Below are 19,517 nucleotides of genomic sequence, written 5' to 3' on the forward strand. Positions count from 1 at the left end.
ACAAGTCATTGCCCTCTCTGGGCCTCAGTTTTCTCATCCATCTAATGGAAATATTCATCCTTGCCTGCCTGGGTGGTGTGAAGCTGGAAAGATAAGCACAGAAGCAGCTCATTCATGCTCCAGGACCAAAATATAGTCCCTACTTCCAGAAAACTGGGCTGTTTAGGCGGGCAGCTGGGCATAGAGTGGAGGGTGGGGAGTGCTGGGGTGGAGAGCAGGGTGGACAGACAGAAGGCTGGTGAGGAGCCCTTCAAGCTGCTCTTTCTCCAGATCTTCTGTTCTATAGCTCAGAGCTTCCTGGGATGGCTTCCCACTGGTAGGATGCCAGATATCCTGTTTCATGTGCTGTGTCACGTGGTTAAATCAGTAGAGCCTGCTGGGTTAACTGAACTGGGGAAGATGCTAAGGTTGCATCCAAGCCCAGTATATCTGCCTTAGGTACCAAAGCGGTAGGAAGTGGCATATGTTTCACATATGTGCCATCCGTGAAGGCTAAACTCAGCTTGTCCTTTAAGCCCCAGACATATCATCACTCTAAGGGATGACGAGATTAGGATCCACAAGTCTGTCTTGGAGCAGTTAGCAGATTTCCTCTGTGTGGTCCCAGAGACAGGCGTGAAATCGTGGAAGCAGATTACCTTCGTCTTTGTTTGTGTTTGTGTTTTGTTTCATTTTTTTGAGACAGGATCTCACTCTGTCGCTCAGGCTGGGGTGCAGTGGTGTGGTCACAGCTCACTGCAGTCTTTACCTCCTGGGTTCACACAATCCTCCCACCTCAGCCTCCCTAGTAGCTGGAACTATAGGTGTGCGCCACCATGCCTGGTTAATTTTTGTATTTTTGGTAGAGACGGGGTTTCACCACCTCATCTTTGTTACAAGCCACCTAACATGGTAATGAGCTCCTGGTCATTGGAGGCATTCAAGCAGAGGCTGAACAACTTGAAAGCAGGAGAGAAAATTCCTATTCAGAAATGACGTGTAGATCCCATTTCAAAGGCTCCTTCCTGCCCTTGTGTGCTAGGATTCGATTTTCATGTGAAGGGTTATCAGTGCCATTCCAGCCAGCCTTCCATGCTGGCCTGAGTGGCCCACTCAGGGTCCGGGACAGGCATACTCATCGGACCAGTCGGAGCAGTGCTGTACGTGGTCGTGGCAGAGACGCCTCGGGATACAGTCACAGTACTTGAAGAAGGTTGAAGGACAGCGCCACCACCCGGGGCCGCAGGGTGGGCACACAGTCACTGGGGAGACAAGAGCCAGCAGGAGGGCAGTTGCTGTGTCCTGGAACGCTCTGTGCACCAGGGCACTCCCTAGTTCTGAAACCCGCTGTAGCTCCCCATGGCCCCAACCCATCTGACGTGGGTTGAGTGTGTTCCTAGTTTTCCTGCAGCAGAGAGAATCTGGACTCCACAGCTCACAAGCTATGTAACCTCCCTCACCCTGTCTGAACCTGTTTCCTAGTGTGCTCAAGCTTATTATCAAGCAAAGGACGTCAGGCAAAGCCCCAGGCACACAGTAAAGACTGCAATATGAATGGGTGCCCTTCCTTACCCTGAGCCGAGCCATGCTCACCTGCCAGGACTCCGTGAGGCTGCTCCCAGCCTTCTCTTCTCCGCTCAGGCCTCCGGCATTCCTCCCCATACACCCAGCCTCTGCCTACTGAAACCTGTCTCTTCTTGGTCTTGAATGCTACCTCTTCTGAGAAATCTCCCTGGATTCCTCCAGGTCCCCAGCACCTCCTTTTGGCATCAGCATGATGTGAGTCCTGGGGGTAGGACACACGCCTGATTCCTGATGTTCCCCACCTGAATCTGATACCAGGTGCATTCTGAGTACCCCACCAGTGCTCAGAACGTGTTTGTTGATTGACCACTGGGGAAGAGATTGAGAGGAAACTCTAGGGCAGCTACAGGACTCGGGACTTGGAGGCCTGGGTTCACACCTGAGCTCCCTTCCTGTCACGCATTGTACTAAGTTTCTCGTCTCAAAGCCTCCATTTACTTACATACAAATTGGGGCCGGTGATTCCTGCCCTGCTTTCCTCACAGGGTCATTGGGAGGTGCAGAGATAAGAGAACCCCAGGTTCAAATCCCAGCTGGGCCACGTATGTACTCCTTGCGTGACCACCTTCTGGGACCCAGTTTTCTCATCTGCGCCCTTGAAGGTGACTTCCCCACTGCAGAAGAATGAGCCTCCAGAAAAAGTCACTGGAAGTGGTAGTGAGTACCCCGCCACCAGATATATTCAAGCAGGGGTAGAAAACTCCTTCCTAGGATGCAGGGAAGCATGCAAGGGGGAGCCCTAGAGATTCCCTGCTCACCCTTTGCCCTCTGGCTGCTGCCTGGCCACCAGCCCCAGCCCAGCCTGTGCCCAGGCCCCTACCTGGGCTCATTTCATCCGAACAGTCCCCGCAGTTGTTAGTGCCATCACATTTTTGGTCTGAGTAGATCCAGGAGGCCGGGTCTCCACAGTGGGCCACAAGGAAGTGGGGGAGGCTCTGGGGCACATCTCCTGTAGAGGTACAGAGGAGGCAGGAAGAAGTCCACATCTGGCCACAGCTGTCTGAGGGTTATTGGGAGGAGGATTGGCCACCCTGCCAGTTGCCAAACTCAGGATCAGTGCCCATCTAGCCCAGAAGGGTGCAAGCAGAAGGTCCTGGGGAGGTGGTGAAGTCAGAGGGAGAGGAGAGCTCTGTCGCTGGACAGAGGCCCAGAGATCTGCCGCTCCCTTCCTCAGTTCCTCCCCAGCCCTGGTGTGTTCCTGCCCCACACCACTGCTGATAGTATGCCCCCCTCCACAAACAGCCTCCTTGACACCTATCCAAAACCATTCTTTCAAGTTCAGGTTCAAGTTCCATCACTTCCAGGAAGCCTCCTCCAGCTGGAACATCACAGGAATAAATGTGGAGTCTTACAGTTGGGCCCCGGATCTTAGGGGATGTAGGGTTCACACACCTTGTAAGGCAGAGTCAGAGCACCTTTCTTGAAAGTGTGTTCTGTTAGGCAGCAGTGTGGTAGGGCTACCAAAAATTCACACAAACTCAGGCCACGTCACTAGAGGTAGAAAACCTTGGGCAGGGAGGGAGCAAGCTTCTGTTCGTTAGACTGCCCAGACCCAGCCAGAAGGGCCGAGAGTGTTTCTGAGGCCCGTCCAGGGAGGGGGACATGGGCAGTTGATATTCATTCTGTGGAGCATTGATGGAGTGGGGAGGGCCAGGAACTGGGTCACAAAGGGGCTGACTGTGACCTGGAGAAGGAGATGTGGCCTAGAGAAGAGAACCCTCATGGGGGGCAAGTGAGCAATCTTCAAATCCATGCAGCGCCACCATCATGGGAGAAATTAAAGTGTGGTCTATCGGGGCAGGGTTGACAGAAGGACAGAACTGGAACCAATCAGGGAGGAACCACTTTGGGAGGCAGCTCTAAGCCTGGGACAAGGAAAACCTTCCCATGGGAAAATCCTTCCACTCCTTGCGTCCCAGGAATGCAAGCGGAGGCTGGGTGGCCTCGGTTGGGCTTGCTAGAGAGGGGATTGGGGATGGGCTGGGGCAAGGACTAGATGGTTTTGAGATTGCTTCTTGTCTGAGGGTCTGTGATGCAAAGACTCTCCCTCCATGAGCTCCCCCACCCCACCCACTGCACCTCTCCAGGCTTTCTCTCTCCTGTGGGGTCAGGCTCCTCTCTCCTGAGAACCTTCAGGTGTCTAAGGTCTGGGGCCAGGCCTTCCCATTCATTCATTCACTCATTCATTCAGCAAGCCATTCTGAATACCCCTCTGTGCTAGGCACTGGGGCCCCGATATCAAGCAGCCTGGGCCTGCCTCAGAGGAGTTCACAGTCTGATGGGGGTGGCAGATGTGCCAATCAAGAGCGACAACCAGTGTGATGAGGGCTGGGACACAGCGAACCACAGGGACTGTGGAAGCCCAAAGGAGATACTTTAACCTGGTGTGGGAGTCAGGGAAGCCTTCCTGGAGGAGGTAACACTTGAACTCTGCCTTGAGGGATGAATACGGGTTCTCTGGGAGTGGAGATGCACAGGGTGAAGGCATTCCTTAGTGGGGGCATGTATGTGTGTCCCTGACTGGGACCAGGTCGGGGCAGGTGTTCCTGGATGAAGGCACTGGAGCATCAAAGCCATGGGGACGTGAAGGTGCCTCATGTGTTCAGGCATGGCTGAGCTTCAGTATGGCTGCCAAGAGAATCGGGGTGTGGGGGAAGCCCTGGGAGGGGCAGCACCGAGCGGGTACTCACGGCACAAGCTCTCATCCTCGTCCTCGCCGTGGGTACAGGTGCGCACGCCATCACAGACCCCACTGGCTGGAATGCAGCTCCTCTGGTCATGGCACAAGAAGCCTGTCCTGTTTGTCAGTGTTATACAAGCTTGGGGTCCTGAATGGGCAGGGGAAGGCCCTGGAGGATCAAGGGTGGTGCTCACAAGGACAAACCTTCCTCACCTGAACTCCACCTAGAGCTGGCCTGAGGGGCTGGGGCAGTGGGGAGGATGGACCCAGCGCCATCAATGGGGTTCAAGCCCCAGCTCTACCCACTGCTGGCTGCCTGATCTTGGGCAGATGACCTGACCACCTTGAGTCTCAGGTTGTTTGCAACATGGGGATCATAGCACACACCCCGTGGGACTATTGTGGGGATTAATTAAATAAAAGCATCTCTGTGAAGACACATAGAACAGAAAATGTGCAGAACAAGTAATGGTTCTCTCTTGTATTGAAAACTTATTTACAGTGTCACGGGAAGCTTCTGAGGACAATGTTCAATTCAGTGAAGTGGTTTTAATGGTGGAGCTCCTGGTACCAGGTTAGAGTGTCAGAAACAATATATTTGGGCTGGCTGGAGGACCATAGGTCATAATTCCTTCTATCTGGGCACAACTGCAAAGCACTTTCATATCTTTATTCTATAGTTCCCCAAACATCCCTGCGACACGTCATCATTAGCCCCCCATATGGGAGGAGAAAAGGAATACCCACTCCTAGGGCTGCCCCAAAGAATTAAAAGAAACCTACGGACAAGGGAGGGGGAACGCCTTGGCCCCACATGTGTATACGTGTGCATAATTGGGGATGGGAGCCGGTTTGTGCATTTGTGTTTGTGCATGCCTGAACCACCTCTCAGTACCTGGGCTGCCTCAGCTAGTGTGTGTGGGGGAGGGGGCAGGGGGGAGCAACTCTCAGAGACACTCATGTTGACACAGACACACACACAGATGCACACACACATGAACACATGCTCACACACACACAGCTGCACCTATGTGCACACTCACAGATACACAGACAACAGATGTGCACACACGCACTGACACACACATGCTCTCACACAGACATGAACATGCATGCACAGACAGCTGCATACACTCCTAGACACGCTAAACACACAGATGTGCACACAGTCTCATGACTGCAGCTGCTCATGTATTCATCCGCCTCAGGGTCTGTGTTCCTGCACGGGCAGGGGGAGCGCTGCGAATCTCAGCCCCCGCCCCCCCCTCAGCCCTCTATACCCACCCTGCCCGGCTGCAGAGCCATCCTTCAGAAAGATCCACCTGCCCCCAACTTGCCCCCAGCTTAATCCCCTTCCTGTGGCTCCTGGACTATGATCTCCCTTCTCGGTGCAGCCTGTGAGGCCCTTGGCACTGGGCCCCACTTGTCACGCCAGCGCTTCCTGTGCACTGGCCTCTTGCAGTCACTCCTTCTCTTCCTGCTTCCTCCCACCCCTCAGGGCTCCACACATGCTGTTCCCTGTGCCTGGGATGCTTTTCCTGGCATCCGCCCACTACTGATACCCATTGTGCCTACCCTGACTCCTCAATGGGGCTAGACTGTCAGGGCTCCCAGGGACCCGCTGTAATGTGTATTCACGTCTAGACTGCTCTCGGAACAGTTATTAGCACCATGGGGGCAGGCACTGTGTTGTGCTGGGGCCGCAGGCATGTATGGGATGTCACTCAGTCCCCTGTAGTGGAGATGGACACACAGATGGATAGCACCACCCCGGGGTGGCCAGGCCAGGGGAAGAGGAAGTGTAGCGACTGTGGATTGAGAAGAGGCTCGTAACCCATCCTGGGGGTCCAGGAAGGCATCCTGGAGGTCCAGGAAGGCATCCTGGAGGAGGTGACATCAGAGCTGGGTTCTCTCAATAATCATGTCACAGATGTGCAAATGGAGGCTCAGAGACAGGTATAGTCAGTGTGTGTGCAGGTGTCTGTGTGCGTCTGTGCATGCACCTTAAGGAATTTGTCCAAAGTCACCTGGTGGAGAAGCCAGGCAGGTCGGGGCTCTCTCGTCTCTCTGTGCTCCCCCATGCCCTCCCCGCCGAGTCTGACCCACCCTCTCTTGGCCGCCCTGACCTGGGGTGCGTGATGGGAGTCCAAGGATGGTGACCAAGGCGATGAGGGCCGCCAGAATTGCCAGGAGGAGCAGCAGAGAGGCAGAGAGGCAGGCCCCGCGACGCGAGCAGCAGAGGGGACCGCAGCCTGCTGTGTAGGGGGGAAACAAGCCCAGGGTGGTGGTGATGGGGGGGCCAGCACTGGGAACCGGGAGCCCCCTCCCCACCCTGCCCACTGCAAGCAGCCTCTCCCCCACCAGGGTGAGCAGAGCAGGGATGGCTTCCCTGGAGGAGCAGCTCCCAAGCCCTCCTTGATACTCTTTGTTCTGCCTGTGAGCCCACCCCACTAGGTGCCACCCTGGCCAAGGGCCCACAGCTGGCTGAATGGCAGAGGTGGACAGCCCTCCCCTCCCACCCGCCATCAGGAGACTTCCTCAGGACGCAGGGAGAGATGGACGCCTGCATGTCCAGCCCCCATCTTGGGGCAGAAGCTCCCTTAGGCCCTTCATAACCATAGTCTTTATTTTTCAAAACAACCTTTTATTTTATCAATGAGGAAACTAGGGCTCAAGAAGAAAAGATTCACGTCACCCTGGGTGGAGCTGGCGTGTGAATCCACACCTGTTTGATGCCCAAACCCATGCCCTTTCCACGATCCTAATTGACTGTCCATTCTGGAGTCTGCCGGGATGCAGGTTGGAATCCCAGCTCTACCACATCCTACCTGGGCCACGCTGAGTAAGCCACTTCACTTCCCGTGCCTCAGTTTCCTCATGTGGAAAATGGGGACCATAATAGCTACCTTAGAGTTTGTTGAGAGGATTAGAATTTGTTGAGTTGTGTTAGAACAGTGCTCGGCACACAGTAAGTGTTGAGTATGAGCTATTATTATTGCTTTTTTTAATTATTATTTTTTATATTTTAGAGATAGGGTCTGGCTCTGTTGCCCAGGCTGCAGTGCAGTGGTGCGATCGTAGTTCACTGCACCCTATAAGTCCTAGGCTCGAGCAGTCTCCCTGCCTCCGCCTCCCAAAGTGCTGGGACAACAGGCACGCACCACCGTGTCTGGCCTGTTATTGCTTATTGAGGACTTACACGTGCCGAGCCTCATTCTAAGCGCTGTGGAGACAGCAGTGATAGAGGACGTCCCTGCTCTTGTAGAACTTACATTAATTCTCCTTTAATTCCCCCCTGCTTACAAAATAATAAAAGAAGGCTTTACTGAGGACCTCCTGGGTGCCCTGCTGTGCAGCTTGCCCTGGTCCTTGCCCTCTGCAGCTTGTTATTACACTTAGAAGGCAAGGCATGGACATGTCTGAAGGAGCGTGAGAGCTACTGACGTGCCCAGGCCACAGGTACCTCAGAGAAAGGGGGCAGGAGCAGGTGTGATTCATTCTTGTGACCTCAGGGCCCAGCCCAGAGCCAGACACACGGTGGGGCTTTTGTTTTTTGTGTTTTTTATTTTTTTTTTTTTGAGACGGAGTCTCACTCTATTGCCCAGGCTGGAGTGCAGTTGCATGTTCTGGACTCACCGCAACCTCTGCCTCCTGGGTTCAAGCGATTCTCCTGCCTCAGCCTCCCGAGTAGCTGGGATGACAGGCGCCCGCCACCACACCTAGCTAATTTTTGTATTTTTGGTAGAGACGGGGTTTCACCATGTTGGCCGGGCTGGTCTTGAACTCCTGACCTCTGGTGATCCACCTGCCTCAGCCTCCCAAAGTGCTGGGATTACAGGCGTGAGCCACCACACCGGCCTGGGGCTTTGGGAACACTCTGTGAATATGCTGACCCGGGGATCCAGGAGGCAAGGGAAGGCCCCCAGTATGGGTCAGTCCAGGTTATTTCCAATCCATTCACATTTCCAATGCAGTGTCCTCAGAAGCAGAATGGGATTTCCACAGGCAGGTAAGGGGAGGGTGCAAAAAGAGGGCATTTCAGGCAGAGGGCGTGGCAGGAGTAAAGACCCGGTGGTTGCAGGTGGGGGAGCACAAATGGCCTGGGGTGGTGGGACTCCAAGATGGATGTGTATTGGGAGGGGAGACAATAGCAGGAGAGGCAGCATAAATCTAAAACCTGTCATCCCTACAGGCCTAGTTGGTGGCTCCTTGGCCATCAGCAAACAGGGTAAACTCAGGTAACCAGGGAGGCAGCGTGACTCTGGGCAGGGAGAGGTGTCCTGATCAGCCAAGCAGCTCCTCAAATATTTGTGCAGCACAGACCGGGCGCAAGGTGGGGCCACAGGAGAACCTTGGGCAGGAGCTGCTCATGTATTCACAACACAGTGCCTGCCCCCATGGTGCTAATAACTGTTCCGAGAGCAGTCTAGACGTGAATACACATTACAGCGGGTCCCTGGGAGCCCTGACAGTCTAGCCCCATTGAGGAGTCAGGGTAGGCACAATGGGTATCAGTAGTGGGCGGATGCCAGGAAAAGCATCCCAGGCACAGGGAACAGCATGTGTGGAGCCCTGAGGGGTGGGAGGAAGCAGGAAGAGAAGGAGTGACTGCAAGAGGCCAGTGCACAGGAAGCGCTGGCGTGACAAGTGGGGCCCAGTGCCAAGGGCCTCACAGGCTGCACCGAGAAGGGAGATCATAGTCCAGGAGCCACAGGAAGGGGATTAAGCTGGGGGCAAGTTGGGGGCAGGTGGATCTTTCTGAAGGATGGCTCTGCAGCCGGGCAGGGTGGGTATAGAGGGCTGAGGTGGGGGCGGGGGCTGAGATTCGCAGCGCTCCCCCTGCCCGTGCAGGAACACAGACCCTGAGGCGGATGAATACATGAGCAGCTCCTGCCCAGGTGAAGGCTCCTGCCCAGGTGAAGCTGTTGCACTTCAAAGCCAGAAAGCCCTTAGGTGCCAGTCCCCTCCCTGGACCGATGAGGAAAAGGAGGCGATTCTTTCCACAACCACGCCCATCATGAGTCAGGACTTGGAAATAAACAAACACCAGCTTGTAGCAACAAAAGCCCTGGGGCTTTGTAACCAGGGAGACCTCAGTTCACACTCGAACCCTGGCCCTCCAACCTCCCTGCTGTGTGACGTTGGCCTGGTTACCCAACCTCTCTTAGTTTCAGCTGTCTCATCTGTTATTGCCCCATAACAGGGCCCCTGTCTCAGAGCTGTCCTGAGGATTAAAGAGATCACGCAGTGCCAGGCACCTAACTGGGGCTGGATTCTTTATAGCTGGTATTGTAATCTACCTCTCTGAGTGTGTTTCCTCATTGATCAAATGTGGGCCAAGCCAGGGCATATACAAAGCTCAGTACGTGTGTGTTTCTTCCTTCTTCTATTTTCAGAAGGGTAAAGAGAACTGTCCTGGTCACATCATGGGCTAGTGGCACATAGTAGGGCTAAATAAATGTGTCACTTTATCCCTCAGAGGTAAAGAGAATTGCCCAGGTCACCCACTGATTCAGGAATTTGATGCTGGTGCTCTTCTCTCTGTGTTACAGGTGGGCGCTGTATGCAGTTTGGTGCCTGTGAGGTAGGCAGCACACAGTAGGTGCTTAATAAATGCATGCGCATGGAGAGAATGAATAACCCGACTAAGCAAGTGACTGTCAGCATGGCTGGCCAGGAAGCTGGGAGCAGACAACATTAACATGGAGGCAGAGGTCTGAGGGACAGCAGGAGCCTTGAACCCTCCTCATGCCTCTATAGCCAACTGCCAGCTTCAAGGGAGCCCCACAGGGCACTGGCCCCGGGCCCTCCAGTTCTTTACCTTCCCCTCCAGGGTGGGCTTTGGGTCCAGCAGCAGTGTAGCCATTCTCTCCCTGCCCAAGAGAACAGAGTGAGGGGTGGGCTTAGGTGAGGTGAGCTCCAGCCTCAGGGAGGCAGACAACAGAGTTTTCAGAGGGGTCACTGAGAGAGTCTTAGGTGGAACCATGGGTCCCTCACACCCCAGCATCTCACGCCCCAGACGCATCATACCGGCTTCATACGTCCACACCTTTGCCTGCACTGTGCCCTCTGCCTGGAATGCCTTTTTCTCTGCTGTCCACCTGATAAATATTCATCCTTCAAACCGGCTTGGGCAGCGACTCCTGGGTGAGGCTTTCCCTGATACCCTCCTCCCCAGTAAAGCTGGCCACTCTCCCCTCCTGTCCACCTGGCTCCTCTGTTTCCATACCAGCACTTACCACCTGGACTGTACAGCTGGGTCACTGGTAGGGTCCCTTACACCCTGGGAGTGAGCCCCGGGGCAGGATGGGGGCTGATTTTCCTCCGTGTCTCCCATGTATGCCCACTCTCTACTGCCCACTCCTCATCCTAAGGTTTGCTCCCCCAAGATCAGGAGCCTGGTCAGGGCAGCTCTTACCTGGGGACAGCTCTTACTTGGAGACAACTCTCACCTGGAGACAACTCTCACCTGGAGACAGCTCTCACCTGGGGACAACTCTTACCTGGAGACAGCTCTCACCTGGGGACAACTCTTACCTGGGGACAGCTCTCATCTGGGGACAGCTCTTACCTGGGGACAGCTCTCACCTGGAGACAACTCTTACCTGGGGACAGCTCTTACCTGGGGACAGCTCTTACCTGGGGACAGCTCTCACCTGGAGACAACTCTCACCTGGGGACAGCTGTCACCTGGGGACAACTCTTACCTGGGGACAGCTCTCACCTGGGGACAGCTCTCACCTGGAGACAACTCTTACCTGGGGACAGCTCTCACCTGGGGACAACTCTCACCTGGGGACAGCTCTTACCTGGGGACAGCTCTTACCTGGGGACAGCTCTCACCTGGGGACAGCTCTCACCTGGGGACAGCTCTTACCTGGGGACAGCTCTTACCTGGGGACAACTCTCACCTGGGGACAGCTCTCACCTGGGGACAGCTCTTACCTGGGGACAGCTCTCACCTGTGGGAAGACCTTGTTCATGTCTTCGGCTTCCTGCTCCCCGACTAGGGCTGTGTGTGCAGAGAGCTCAGCACGGGTTCCCAGCCTTGTCACCAGGGCCAACCTGGAGGAGGGACAAGCAGGAGGCCTTGCCCGGGCCACACCCTCCCTGTGGGCAGGCCCCTGTCAGCTGCCTTCCAAGCAGAGGCAAAGGCAGGAGGGCCCCACTCTGGCCAGGCTATTCCCTCATCTGCCGTCTGACAGCAACATTGCGAGGCTAGAATCCTCATCCTCATTCCACAGATGAAGAGCCAGAGGTTCAGAGAGGGAGAAACTGCCCCAAGTCTCACAGTATGTGGGAGAGGTGATACCCAGAAACTTTTCAGGAAGTGCATTTTCCTCCACATCAGTGATGGAACTGGAGGAGCTCAGCTTCCAGGGGTTCATACCCGAAGATGCAAGCAGAAACTCCCACAATTAACGTTTCGGTGGTTAGAAAGTAGGGGTCATTTTCTCATCCATGTTCTTCTGATCAACTACATAGGTAACGTAGATTGAAAGAATATGCATTTTCCACTAAAATTATAAAGCAAATATAATTTTAAATGGTTTCATTTAGAAACGTGGCAATGTGAATTTTTACTGCCCCTGAGGTGGTGCCCGAGGTAGGAAAGAGGCGGGGGGCTGGTTGCTTGCATGAACAACCCCTTCTATGTCCCCAGTGAGTGGGTTTCCCTAGCGGCCTGTCCCACTGCTGAGTAAACCAAGGCCCTGGAATCTTGAGGGACAGGTCCAAGGACCGGGGCCAAGGGAGGAGAGGTGTCTACCTCCAGAAATGAGCTCAGGAGTTCTTGCACCTGCCTCTGATGCCCATAGATTTTCCAACCTGCAATCAGCCTTTTCTTTTGCATTGGGAAATAAAATGATGAATCCACGTGGGTGCAAGTGGGAGGCGCAGACACAGGGGCAGCCCTTGGGAGGCAGCAAGTAACACCGTGAAGAGTTGAGCCCTAGGCCGGGAGAATGGGACTCTCATTAGGGCCCTACCACTGGCTCTGACGGGCGACTCACTACCCTTCCCTGAGCCTCAGTTGCTTCATCCAGAAAATAAAGATATAAGCTAGATGAAGGGGGTGTTTTGGTTAAGATTCCCCAGAATCAGACTCTAAGACAAGATTTGAGGGCAAGTAGAGTTAACTGGGAGTGATCCCAGGAAATGCTGGTCGGGCGGTGAGGGAAATGAGACACGGAAGAGAAGGATCCGGTAACAGACGTGTTATGAAGCAGGTTCCCGCTGTGGGCAAGTGGAATTTAGCCCTGCTGGGGCACTCAGGGAAGCCAGGGGAGAAGATGCACCTCAGAGTTATCCCACTCAAGGTGGGGGGAACTGGGGTATTAATCTGCCAGCTCCTGCCAGTCTTGGTTGAGAATGGCCAGAGGAGGCCAGGTATGGTGGCTCAGGCCTGTAATCCCAGCACTTTGGGAGGCCGAGGCAGATGGATAACCTGAGATCAGGAGTTCAAGACCAGCCTGGCCAATGTAGTAAAACCCTGTCTTTACTAAAAATACAAAAAATTAGCCAGGTATGGGGGCAGGCACCTGTCATCGCAGCTACTCAGGAGGCTGAGGCAGGAGAATCGCTTGAACCTGGGAGGCAGAGGTTGCAGTGAGCCAAGATTGCGCCATTGCCCTCCAGCCTGTGCAACAAGAGCTAAACTTCGTCTCAAAAAAAAAAAAAAAGGCCGGGCGCGGTGGCTCACGCTTGTAATCCCAGCACTTCGGGAGGCCGAGGCAGGCGGATCACGAGGTCAGGAGATTGAGACCACGGTGAAACCCCGTCTCTACTAAAAATACAAAAAATTAGCCGGGCGTGGTGGCGGGCGCCTGTAGTCCCAGCTACTCGGAGAGGCTGAGGCAGGAGAATGGCGTGAACCCGAGAGGCGGAGCTTGCAGTGAGCCGAGATTCCGCCACTGCACTCCAGCCTGGGCGACAGAGCGAGACTCTGTCTCAAAAAAAAAAAAAAAAAAAAGAGAGAGAGAGAGAGAGAGACTAGCCAGAGGGTGTTAATTCCTTGCACCACTGGGCTGCCTTAGGCAAGGGGATGTCAGTGTTGGCAGCTTAGCAGCTGCATGATAGGCTAATATGTCCTGAAATGGAAAAGGCTGATAGCATGGGCAGGGCACCATGGTCCCTGCTAAAGACACTAACTAGAGTTTATCTGGCATGTCAGCTGCAGTTGATTGCAAAAGGCTCTCTGGAACATGGGCCTCAGAAGGATTCTGAGGTCAGAACTGTGATTGACTAGTGATGCCTGCCATGGGTGTAAGAGTGGAGAGGGGTATCAGACATGATGACCATTTGCCATTCCTGGACATATTAATGCCCTTCAGCCTCTGGCCTTCCTTGACTCTGTGATTCTTGAGCGTTCCTTTATAAAAAGACGCCTCGGGACTTTGAAATGCCCTTTCATCTGCTGAGTCCAGGTACAGCCACATACAACTGTGCTGAAAGCACTGTGTGTCTCCAGGGCTCAGGCTGTCACCAAGAACCCTTGAGGGAAGGGCAGCAGTGGGCCTGGTGACATGAAGGAGAGGCCCTGGTGCCTCAATCCTTGAACTTCCTGGAATCATATCCCCTGCAATTCACAGTCTCACTCTCAAGGGGAGGGCATGGATGGAAGGGAGGCAGGTATTATTTATTGAGCAGCTACTATGCTCCAGGCACTACACCAGCCGCCTTACATACACCCTCTCCCTTGATCCTCACGACAACTCTGAAAGATAGGTAATATTATTACACCCACTTGACAGATGTGGAAACTGGGTTCAGAGAGGTTAAGTAACTTACCAAAGCCACACAGTGAGTACACAGCAGAGCAGAGGCCGGGCGCGGTGGCTCACGCTTGTAATCCCAGCACTTTGGGAGGCTGAGGCGGGCGGATCACGAGGTCAGGAGATCGAGACCACGGTGAAACCCCGTCTCTACTAAAAATACAAAAAATTAGCCGGGCGTGGTGGCGGGCGCCTGTAGTCCCAGCTACTCGGAGAGGCTGAGGCAGGAGAGTGGCGTGAACCCGGGAGGCGGAGCTTGCAGTGAGCCGAGATTCTGCCACTGCACTCCAGCCTGGGCGACAGAGCGAGACTCCATCTCAAAAAAAAAACAAAAAACAGAAGAGCAGAGATTTTAACCCAGGTCAGTTTTGACTCCAAGCGGAGTTGATTCACACTCCCTCCCTTGTGGATGAGAATTTCTGTTGATCACATCTCTGTCAACACTTAGTACCATCAGACTTTTTGACTTCCTCCAGCCTGACAACTGTGAAATACCATCAGTGGCTCACCACTGTTAGGATTTGCAGTCTTCTTTTGCTTAACCTCAGATGTGTCTCATTCTAAAGCAGGGCGATACTGGGCGCTGTGGCTTGCACCTGTAATCCCAGGACTTTGGAAGGCCAAAGCGGGTGGATCACTTGAGATCAGGAGTTCCAGACCAGCCTGGCCAACATGGTGAAACCCTGTCTCTACTAAAAATACAAAAATTAGCCGGGCATGGTGGCACATGCCTGTAATCCCAGCTACTTGGGAGGCTGAAACGGGAGAATCGCTTGAACAAACGGAAGGCAGAGGTTGCAGTGAGCCGAGGTCGTGCCACTGCACTCCAGCCTGGGTGACAGAGTAAGACTCTGTCTCTAAATAAATAAATAAATAAATAAATAAATAAAGCAGGGAGAATGGTGAGTGGTGGATGGAGAGTTCTAGCAGCAGCTTCAGGCGGTGCCCATATGAGGGTTAGAGGAGGAAATTGAAAAGAGTGGAAACAGGGCTGCCAGAGTCCCTCAGGGAAACTCAGAACTTTGACCAGCAGAGTCAAAGGGACCTCAGGCTCAGAGAGCACAATGGCCTCACTTTACAGAAGAGGGATCTAAAGTCTGGAAAGAAGAGGGGACTTGCGCAAGGCCATACCGTGTGGTCAGTGCCCTAGCACAGCGAGCACTCCTTCCACAGCAGCAGATGGCCTCAGGGACATTGGCATGTGCAGCCTCAATTTTTTTTTTTTTTTGAGGCGGAGTCTCACTCTGTCACCCAGGGTGGAGTGCAACGGCAAAATCCCTGCTCACTGCCAGCTCCGCCTCCTGGGTTCACACCATTCTCCTGCCTCAGCTTCCCGAGTAGTTGGGACTACAGGTGCCCGCCACCACGCCCGGCTAATTTTTTGTATTTTTAGTAGAGATGGGGTTTCACTGTGTTAGCCAGGATGGTCTCGATCTCCTGACCTCGTGATTTGCCCGCCTCGGTCTCCCAAAGTGCTGGGATTACAGGTGTGAGCCACCGCGCCCGGCCCAGCCTCAATTATTTTTAGCCTCACTGTCTCTCTTGCCTAGGGTAGAGGCCGCAGGCTGCCAACCTCACGTGTCCCAGCAGTTGCTCCTGAAGGGCACTGTTCAGATGCTGGGCCCAGGTCGTCCCCTCCTTCTCTACCGTCTGCTCTCTTTCTGGTTAGTTAGAACTGATGGCAGGGGCTTTCACTGCCTGTTCTTGTCCTAGTGGGAGGCACTTGTTGGGATAGTTATATCATGAAGATTAATGGCTTGGGCTGTAGTAAACAACCTCCACCTCCACCCTGCTGGACCCTTGGCCTTGACTGGGACTCCTGGGCCAGGGCTGGGTAAACTTCTAGCAAGAGCACAAGTTTGGAGCTGATAGTCCAAATGGTCTCACCACTAGCTGAGTGATCTTGGCTGGGTCACTTAACCTCTCTGAGCTTCAACTTTCCCATCTCCCGCTCTAAACTTCTTTCCCCTTGTTCCTGAGGAAAGGGGAGGACAGGAGACCCTACCTCACTGGGTGGACCTCTCTGTCCTCCCTCCTCATCCAACACCATGTCAAACCCACTCTCTTCACCTGCTCCAACATCCTTCTCCCTGCCAGCCCCCAAGAAAAATGTTTCAAAACCTTAAGAAAAATACGGAAAGGTGGCTGGGCGCGGTGGCTCACGCCTGTAATCCCATCACCTTTGTCAGATGCATAGTTTGCAAATATTTACTCCCATTCTGAAGGTTGTCTTCCAGGGTTTTTGTAGTTTTGGGTTTTATATTTAAGTCTTTAATCCACTAGATGGATGTTATAAGAATCCATTTAAGGTGATAGGTGAGAGTACTACAAAGGGCTTTGCAAATGTCATGGGGAATCAACAAATAAACCCCATTGTGAATTACCTAAGTAGACACTTTTACAAGATAGCATTATTTTTTAATGCAGATGATCCAAGTTCTGTTAAAGTTTACATACTTAAGCATAAATAAATTAACAGATTTGTAGCTCCGATAATGGTGGCATGATGGTACACCTGCAGGTAACATTATCAAGAGCTTTTGTTGAAACCTTTCATTTTCAATCAGGTGCTGATTTTTTTCCACCCAAGTCTTCAATTATTACTGTTCTAACACTGCAAAAACCATTCAAGCATAAAAAAAGCACACAAGAGGCAGTAAAATAAGCCCAAATAATTTAGAATTGAACAAGAAAACAAAATAATTTACTCTTAAAATGACAAAAGTAAAATTAAGACAACCTCTAAACCAGGGGTCTGGTGAACTTGGATGGGAAAAATTTTAAATCTTTCTTTTCACCAACTTCTAACCAAAATATAACATTTCCTTCAATGACGAATATAGGAAACAGTCCACAGTAGGATCAGAGGACCTGTGACTTTGTCACCAATAGAAATGAGACATTTAGATATATTACAGTTGTTAGATATTTCAAAATATGCATTTGAAATTATAGTAATTTTAGAACCACCATGCAATCTTATTTTGTGTTAATAAAGTATCTATGTTACTGGATCACAAAACTTTGAAAATAACTTTATTTTAACATGATCAGTTTCCTTTGCAATCCTTTATATTTAGTTTTATGCATTTGAAAACATTACTATGAGAGGGGGTCCACAGGCTTCACTGGATCACCAAAAAGTTCAATGGCACAAAAAAGTTTGAAACAAGTCATTAATATCACAGGAAGAGAGTACTTAATAGTGAAATAGGGTGGGTGCGGTGGCTCACGCCTGCAATCCCAACACTTTGGGAGGCTGAGGCGGGCAGATTACCTGAGGCCAGGAGTTCGAGACCAGCCTGGGCAACATGGCGAAACCGCATCTTTACTAGAAATACAAAAATTAGCCTAACATGGTGGCACATGCCTGTAGTACCAGCTACCCAGGAGGCTGAGGCATGAGAATCGCTTGAACCTGGGAGCTGTGGAGGCTGCAGTGAGTCAAGATTGTACCAGTGCACTCCAGCCTGGGTAACAGTGTGAGACTCCGTCTCAAAAAAAAAAAAAAGTGAAAAATATGATATATGAAGCTGACTTCAACAGTAACAGATTTCAGAAAAGGTCTAAAAACTGCTCCAGAATTTAATTACCACAAGGAGTTAGAAAATCCACACTACAATCCAGCTTCCCAAACAGAAGACTAAATTTCCTGCTATCCCTGTCTTTACCATTGTACACACCCCCACCCTAGACTCTAGTGTAGAACAAGTAGTCAAGGAAAGAGAGATTAAAACAGTCACTCATGCAGATGGTACCCAGATGCAAACATGACACGCTTAGCAACTGGAAACCTGGTGGGAGGGGCGCAAGAGCACGCTGGGTTCCTAGAGACTGGTTGGCAAACGTAGAATTAGAGGACGGTGGTAAGAAACCAGGGACCCATGGGGCAGCCTTCCCAGTTTGCTTGGCAACATTCTGTTGCCAGGCTGTGACCAGGACTCAGAGACCAGTCCTAGGTCTACCATCCAGACAACAATGTGGTGGAGCAGACAGAGCGTTACAGAGAGAAGTTTAAAAATATAAGTAAAATGAAAGGAAATAGTGTTCTTGGGTATTAAAGAACTCGGAGGCTAAGATTATTGTTGGCCTCTGGACTTGCCCTCTCTGGTCTTTCTTGCACATTGCTGTCCGAGTGAATCATTCCAACACTGTATGGAACTCTCTTGCTTAAAATCTTTCAGTGGCTCTCTACTGTGCTCAGGATCAAGTGCAGGTTTAAAGTGCAGGTTTATCATCTGGTCTGCCTAGCCCCATCTTTTGTTATGCTTTTGTATGCTCTATCTCGGCCTACTCAACAATCTGCAGTGCCCCACCCTCTGGCCTCTAGGTCTTTGAGCACAGTGACCCCACTGTTTGGTACACTGCTCTCTATATTGTGTTTGGCGTTCCCTTTTTCTCCAGTTTAAGCTTGGCTATCACTTTCTCCCAGTTCTCCTATGTGCTCCCATAATGCATACAGGTCCTCCTATGTGCTCTGTGCTTATCTGGTCACAGCACTTATCACATTAATAATAGTCTCCTTCAGAGTCTGAGCAACTGGAGTCAGGCACTGGGTCTCACTGCGGTCCTAGCATTTAGCATAGGGCCTGTCACTCAGGATCTCGGGTGGTTGTTGAATGGTTAAATTGTGGATCTGTAAAGGCAGAGCTGAGCAAAATTACTGCCTTGGTGTGGTGGTGACAGTAACTGGAAATCTCTGTCAATGATTCCCTACATGTGGACTTGATATTTGAGTCCACAGAAATTATAATGGAACTACTTTATATCTTTAAAAAATTCATAACAAAAATGGCTCATTTATCTAAGACAAATCCAGACAGACTAATAACAAAGGGTAAATTGTTTGCCTTTGGCTGGAAGATAAGTTCAGACAGTGCAGGGTTTTGTGCTGATCAGCAGCTCAGATTGCCTCATGATGCACCACAGGGATTTCTGAGATAAGATTGACCAGATCATCTAGTAATTTCTGATTTACTACAAAACATATCATAAATGAAAGGTGCCCGTGAAGTTTGGTGAAAAAACTTGGAATCTAGGCCCAGATCATTCATTATGGTGATTAGTACTGCTTTTGTAATTGCCTGAATTAGCATGTCTCTTAGATGAGGGACCTGAGCCAAGAAGGACCTTAGAAGTCTGGGAGGTTTGAACCAGAGACCCAAGGGTCTTGAGAATTTGCCTAGGACCAAGACCAGATTCTCAAGATGCTTTGTGTGTGGTAGGAAATACGATTATGACTGTTTTATGGAAACAAGGAGCTAAGTAAAGTTAGGCACATCCAAGAAGGGCAAAACTGTTACTTTAGGGAGAAGGGGCTTGGAAGCTCAGTTTTGTTGCTTCGGTTGGGATTTTCAAGATTGGAAACATTTTTATGCTGTATATATTTTGGGGATTTTTTTTCAAAAGTAAAATCTTTCTTCTCAAAAGTAGATTCTGTGCTTCAGAATTTAATTACCACAAGGAGTTAGAAAATCAACACTACAATCCAGCTTCCCAAA

At 51.7% G+C, this 19,517-nt stretch overlaps 1 protein-coding gene across 4 annotated transcripts; it reads right to left on the reverse strand.

The window, feature by feature from the left end:
- Positions 1-1,006: 1,006 nt before the first annotated feature.
- On the reverse strand, positions 1,007-11,293 carry LDLRAD1 (low density lipoprotein receptor class A domain containing 1). Of its 4 annotated transcripts, XM_030813011.1 has the most exons (6): positions 11,206-11,293; positions 10,065-10,116; positions 6,370-6,498; positions 4,254-4,391; positions 2,384-2,512; positions 1,055-1,241 (listed from the first exon to the last, which is right to left on the reverse strand). In XM_030813011.1, the coding sequence occupies exons 1-6, from the start codon at positions 11,224-11,226 to the stop codon at positions 1,093-1,095; spliced, it is 618 nt and encodes a 205-aa protein (XP_030668871.1). In that variant the 5' UTR covers positions 11,227-11,293; the 3' UTR covers positions 1,055-1,092. The 4 variants fall into 4 exon arrangements, with proteins under 4 accessions (XP_030668874.1, XP_030668872.1, XP_030668871.1 ...); XM_030813014.1 differs by lacking the exon at positions 6,370-6,498 and having other exon boundaries at positions 1,007-1,241; positions 4,254-4,360; positions 11,206-11,237; XM_030813012.1 differs by lacking the exon at positions 6,370-6,498 and having other exon boundaries at positions 1,007-1,241; positions 11,206-11,237.
- Between the last annotated feature and the right edge of the window lie 8,224 nt (positions 11,294-19,517).

Source organism: Nomascus leucogenys, chromosome 5 (genome assembly GCF_006542625.1).
Source record: "Nomascus leucogenys isolate Asia chromosome 5, Asia_NLE_v1, whole genome shotgun sequence".
NCBI lineage: Eukaryota > Metazoa > Chordata > Mammalia > Primates > Hylobatidae > Nomascus > Nomascus leucogenys.

Excerpts from the sequence above, each read along its gene's own strand:
- LDLRAD1 (XM_030813011.1), bottom strand. The coding sequence starts at position 11,226 with ATGAACAAGGTCTTCCCACAG. Across the intron at positions 4,392-6,369 it reads ACTCCCATCACGCACCCCAG|GACCCCAAGCTTGTATAACA; the intron begins GTCAGGGCGGCC and ends CTGCCCATTCAG. Across the intron at positions 2,513-4,253 it reads CGAGGATGAGAGCTTGTGCC|GAGATGTGCCCCAGAGCCTC; the intron begins GTGAGTACCCGC and ends GTACCTCTACAG.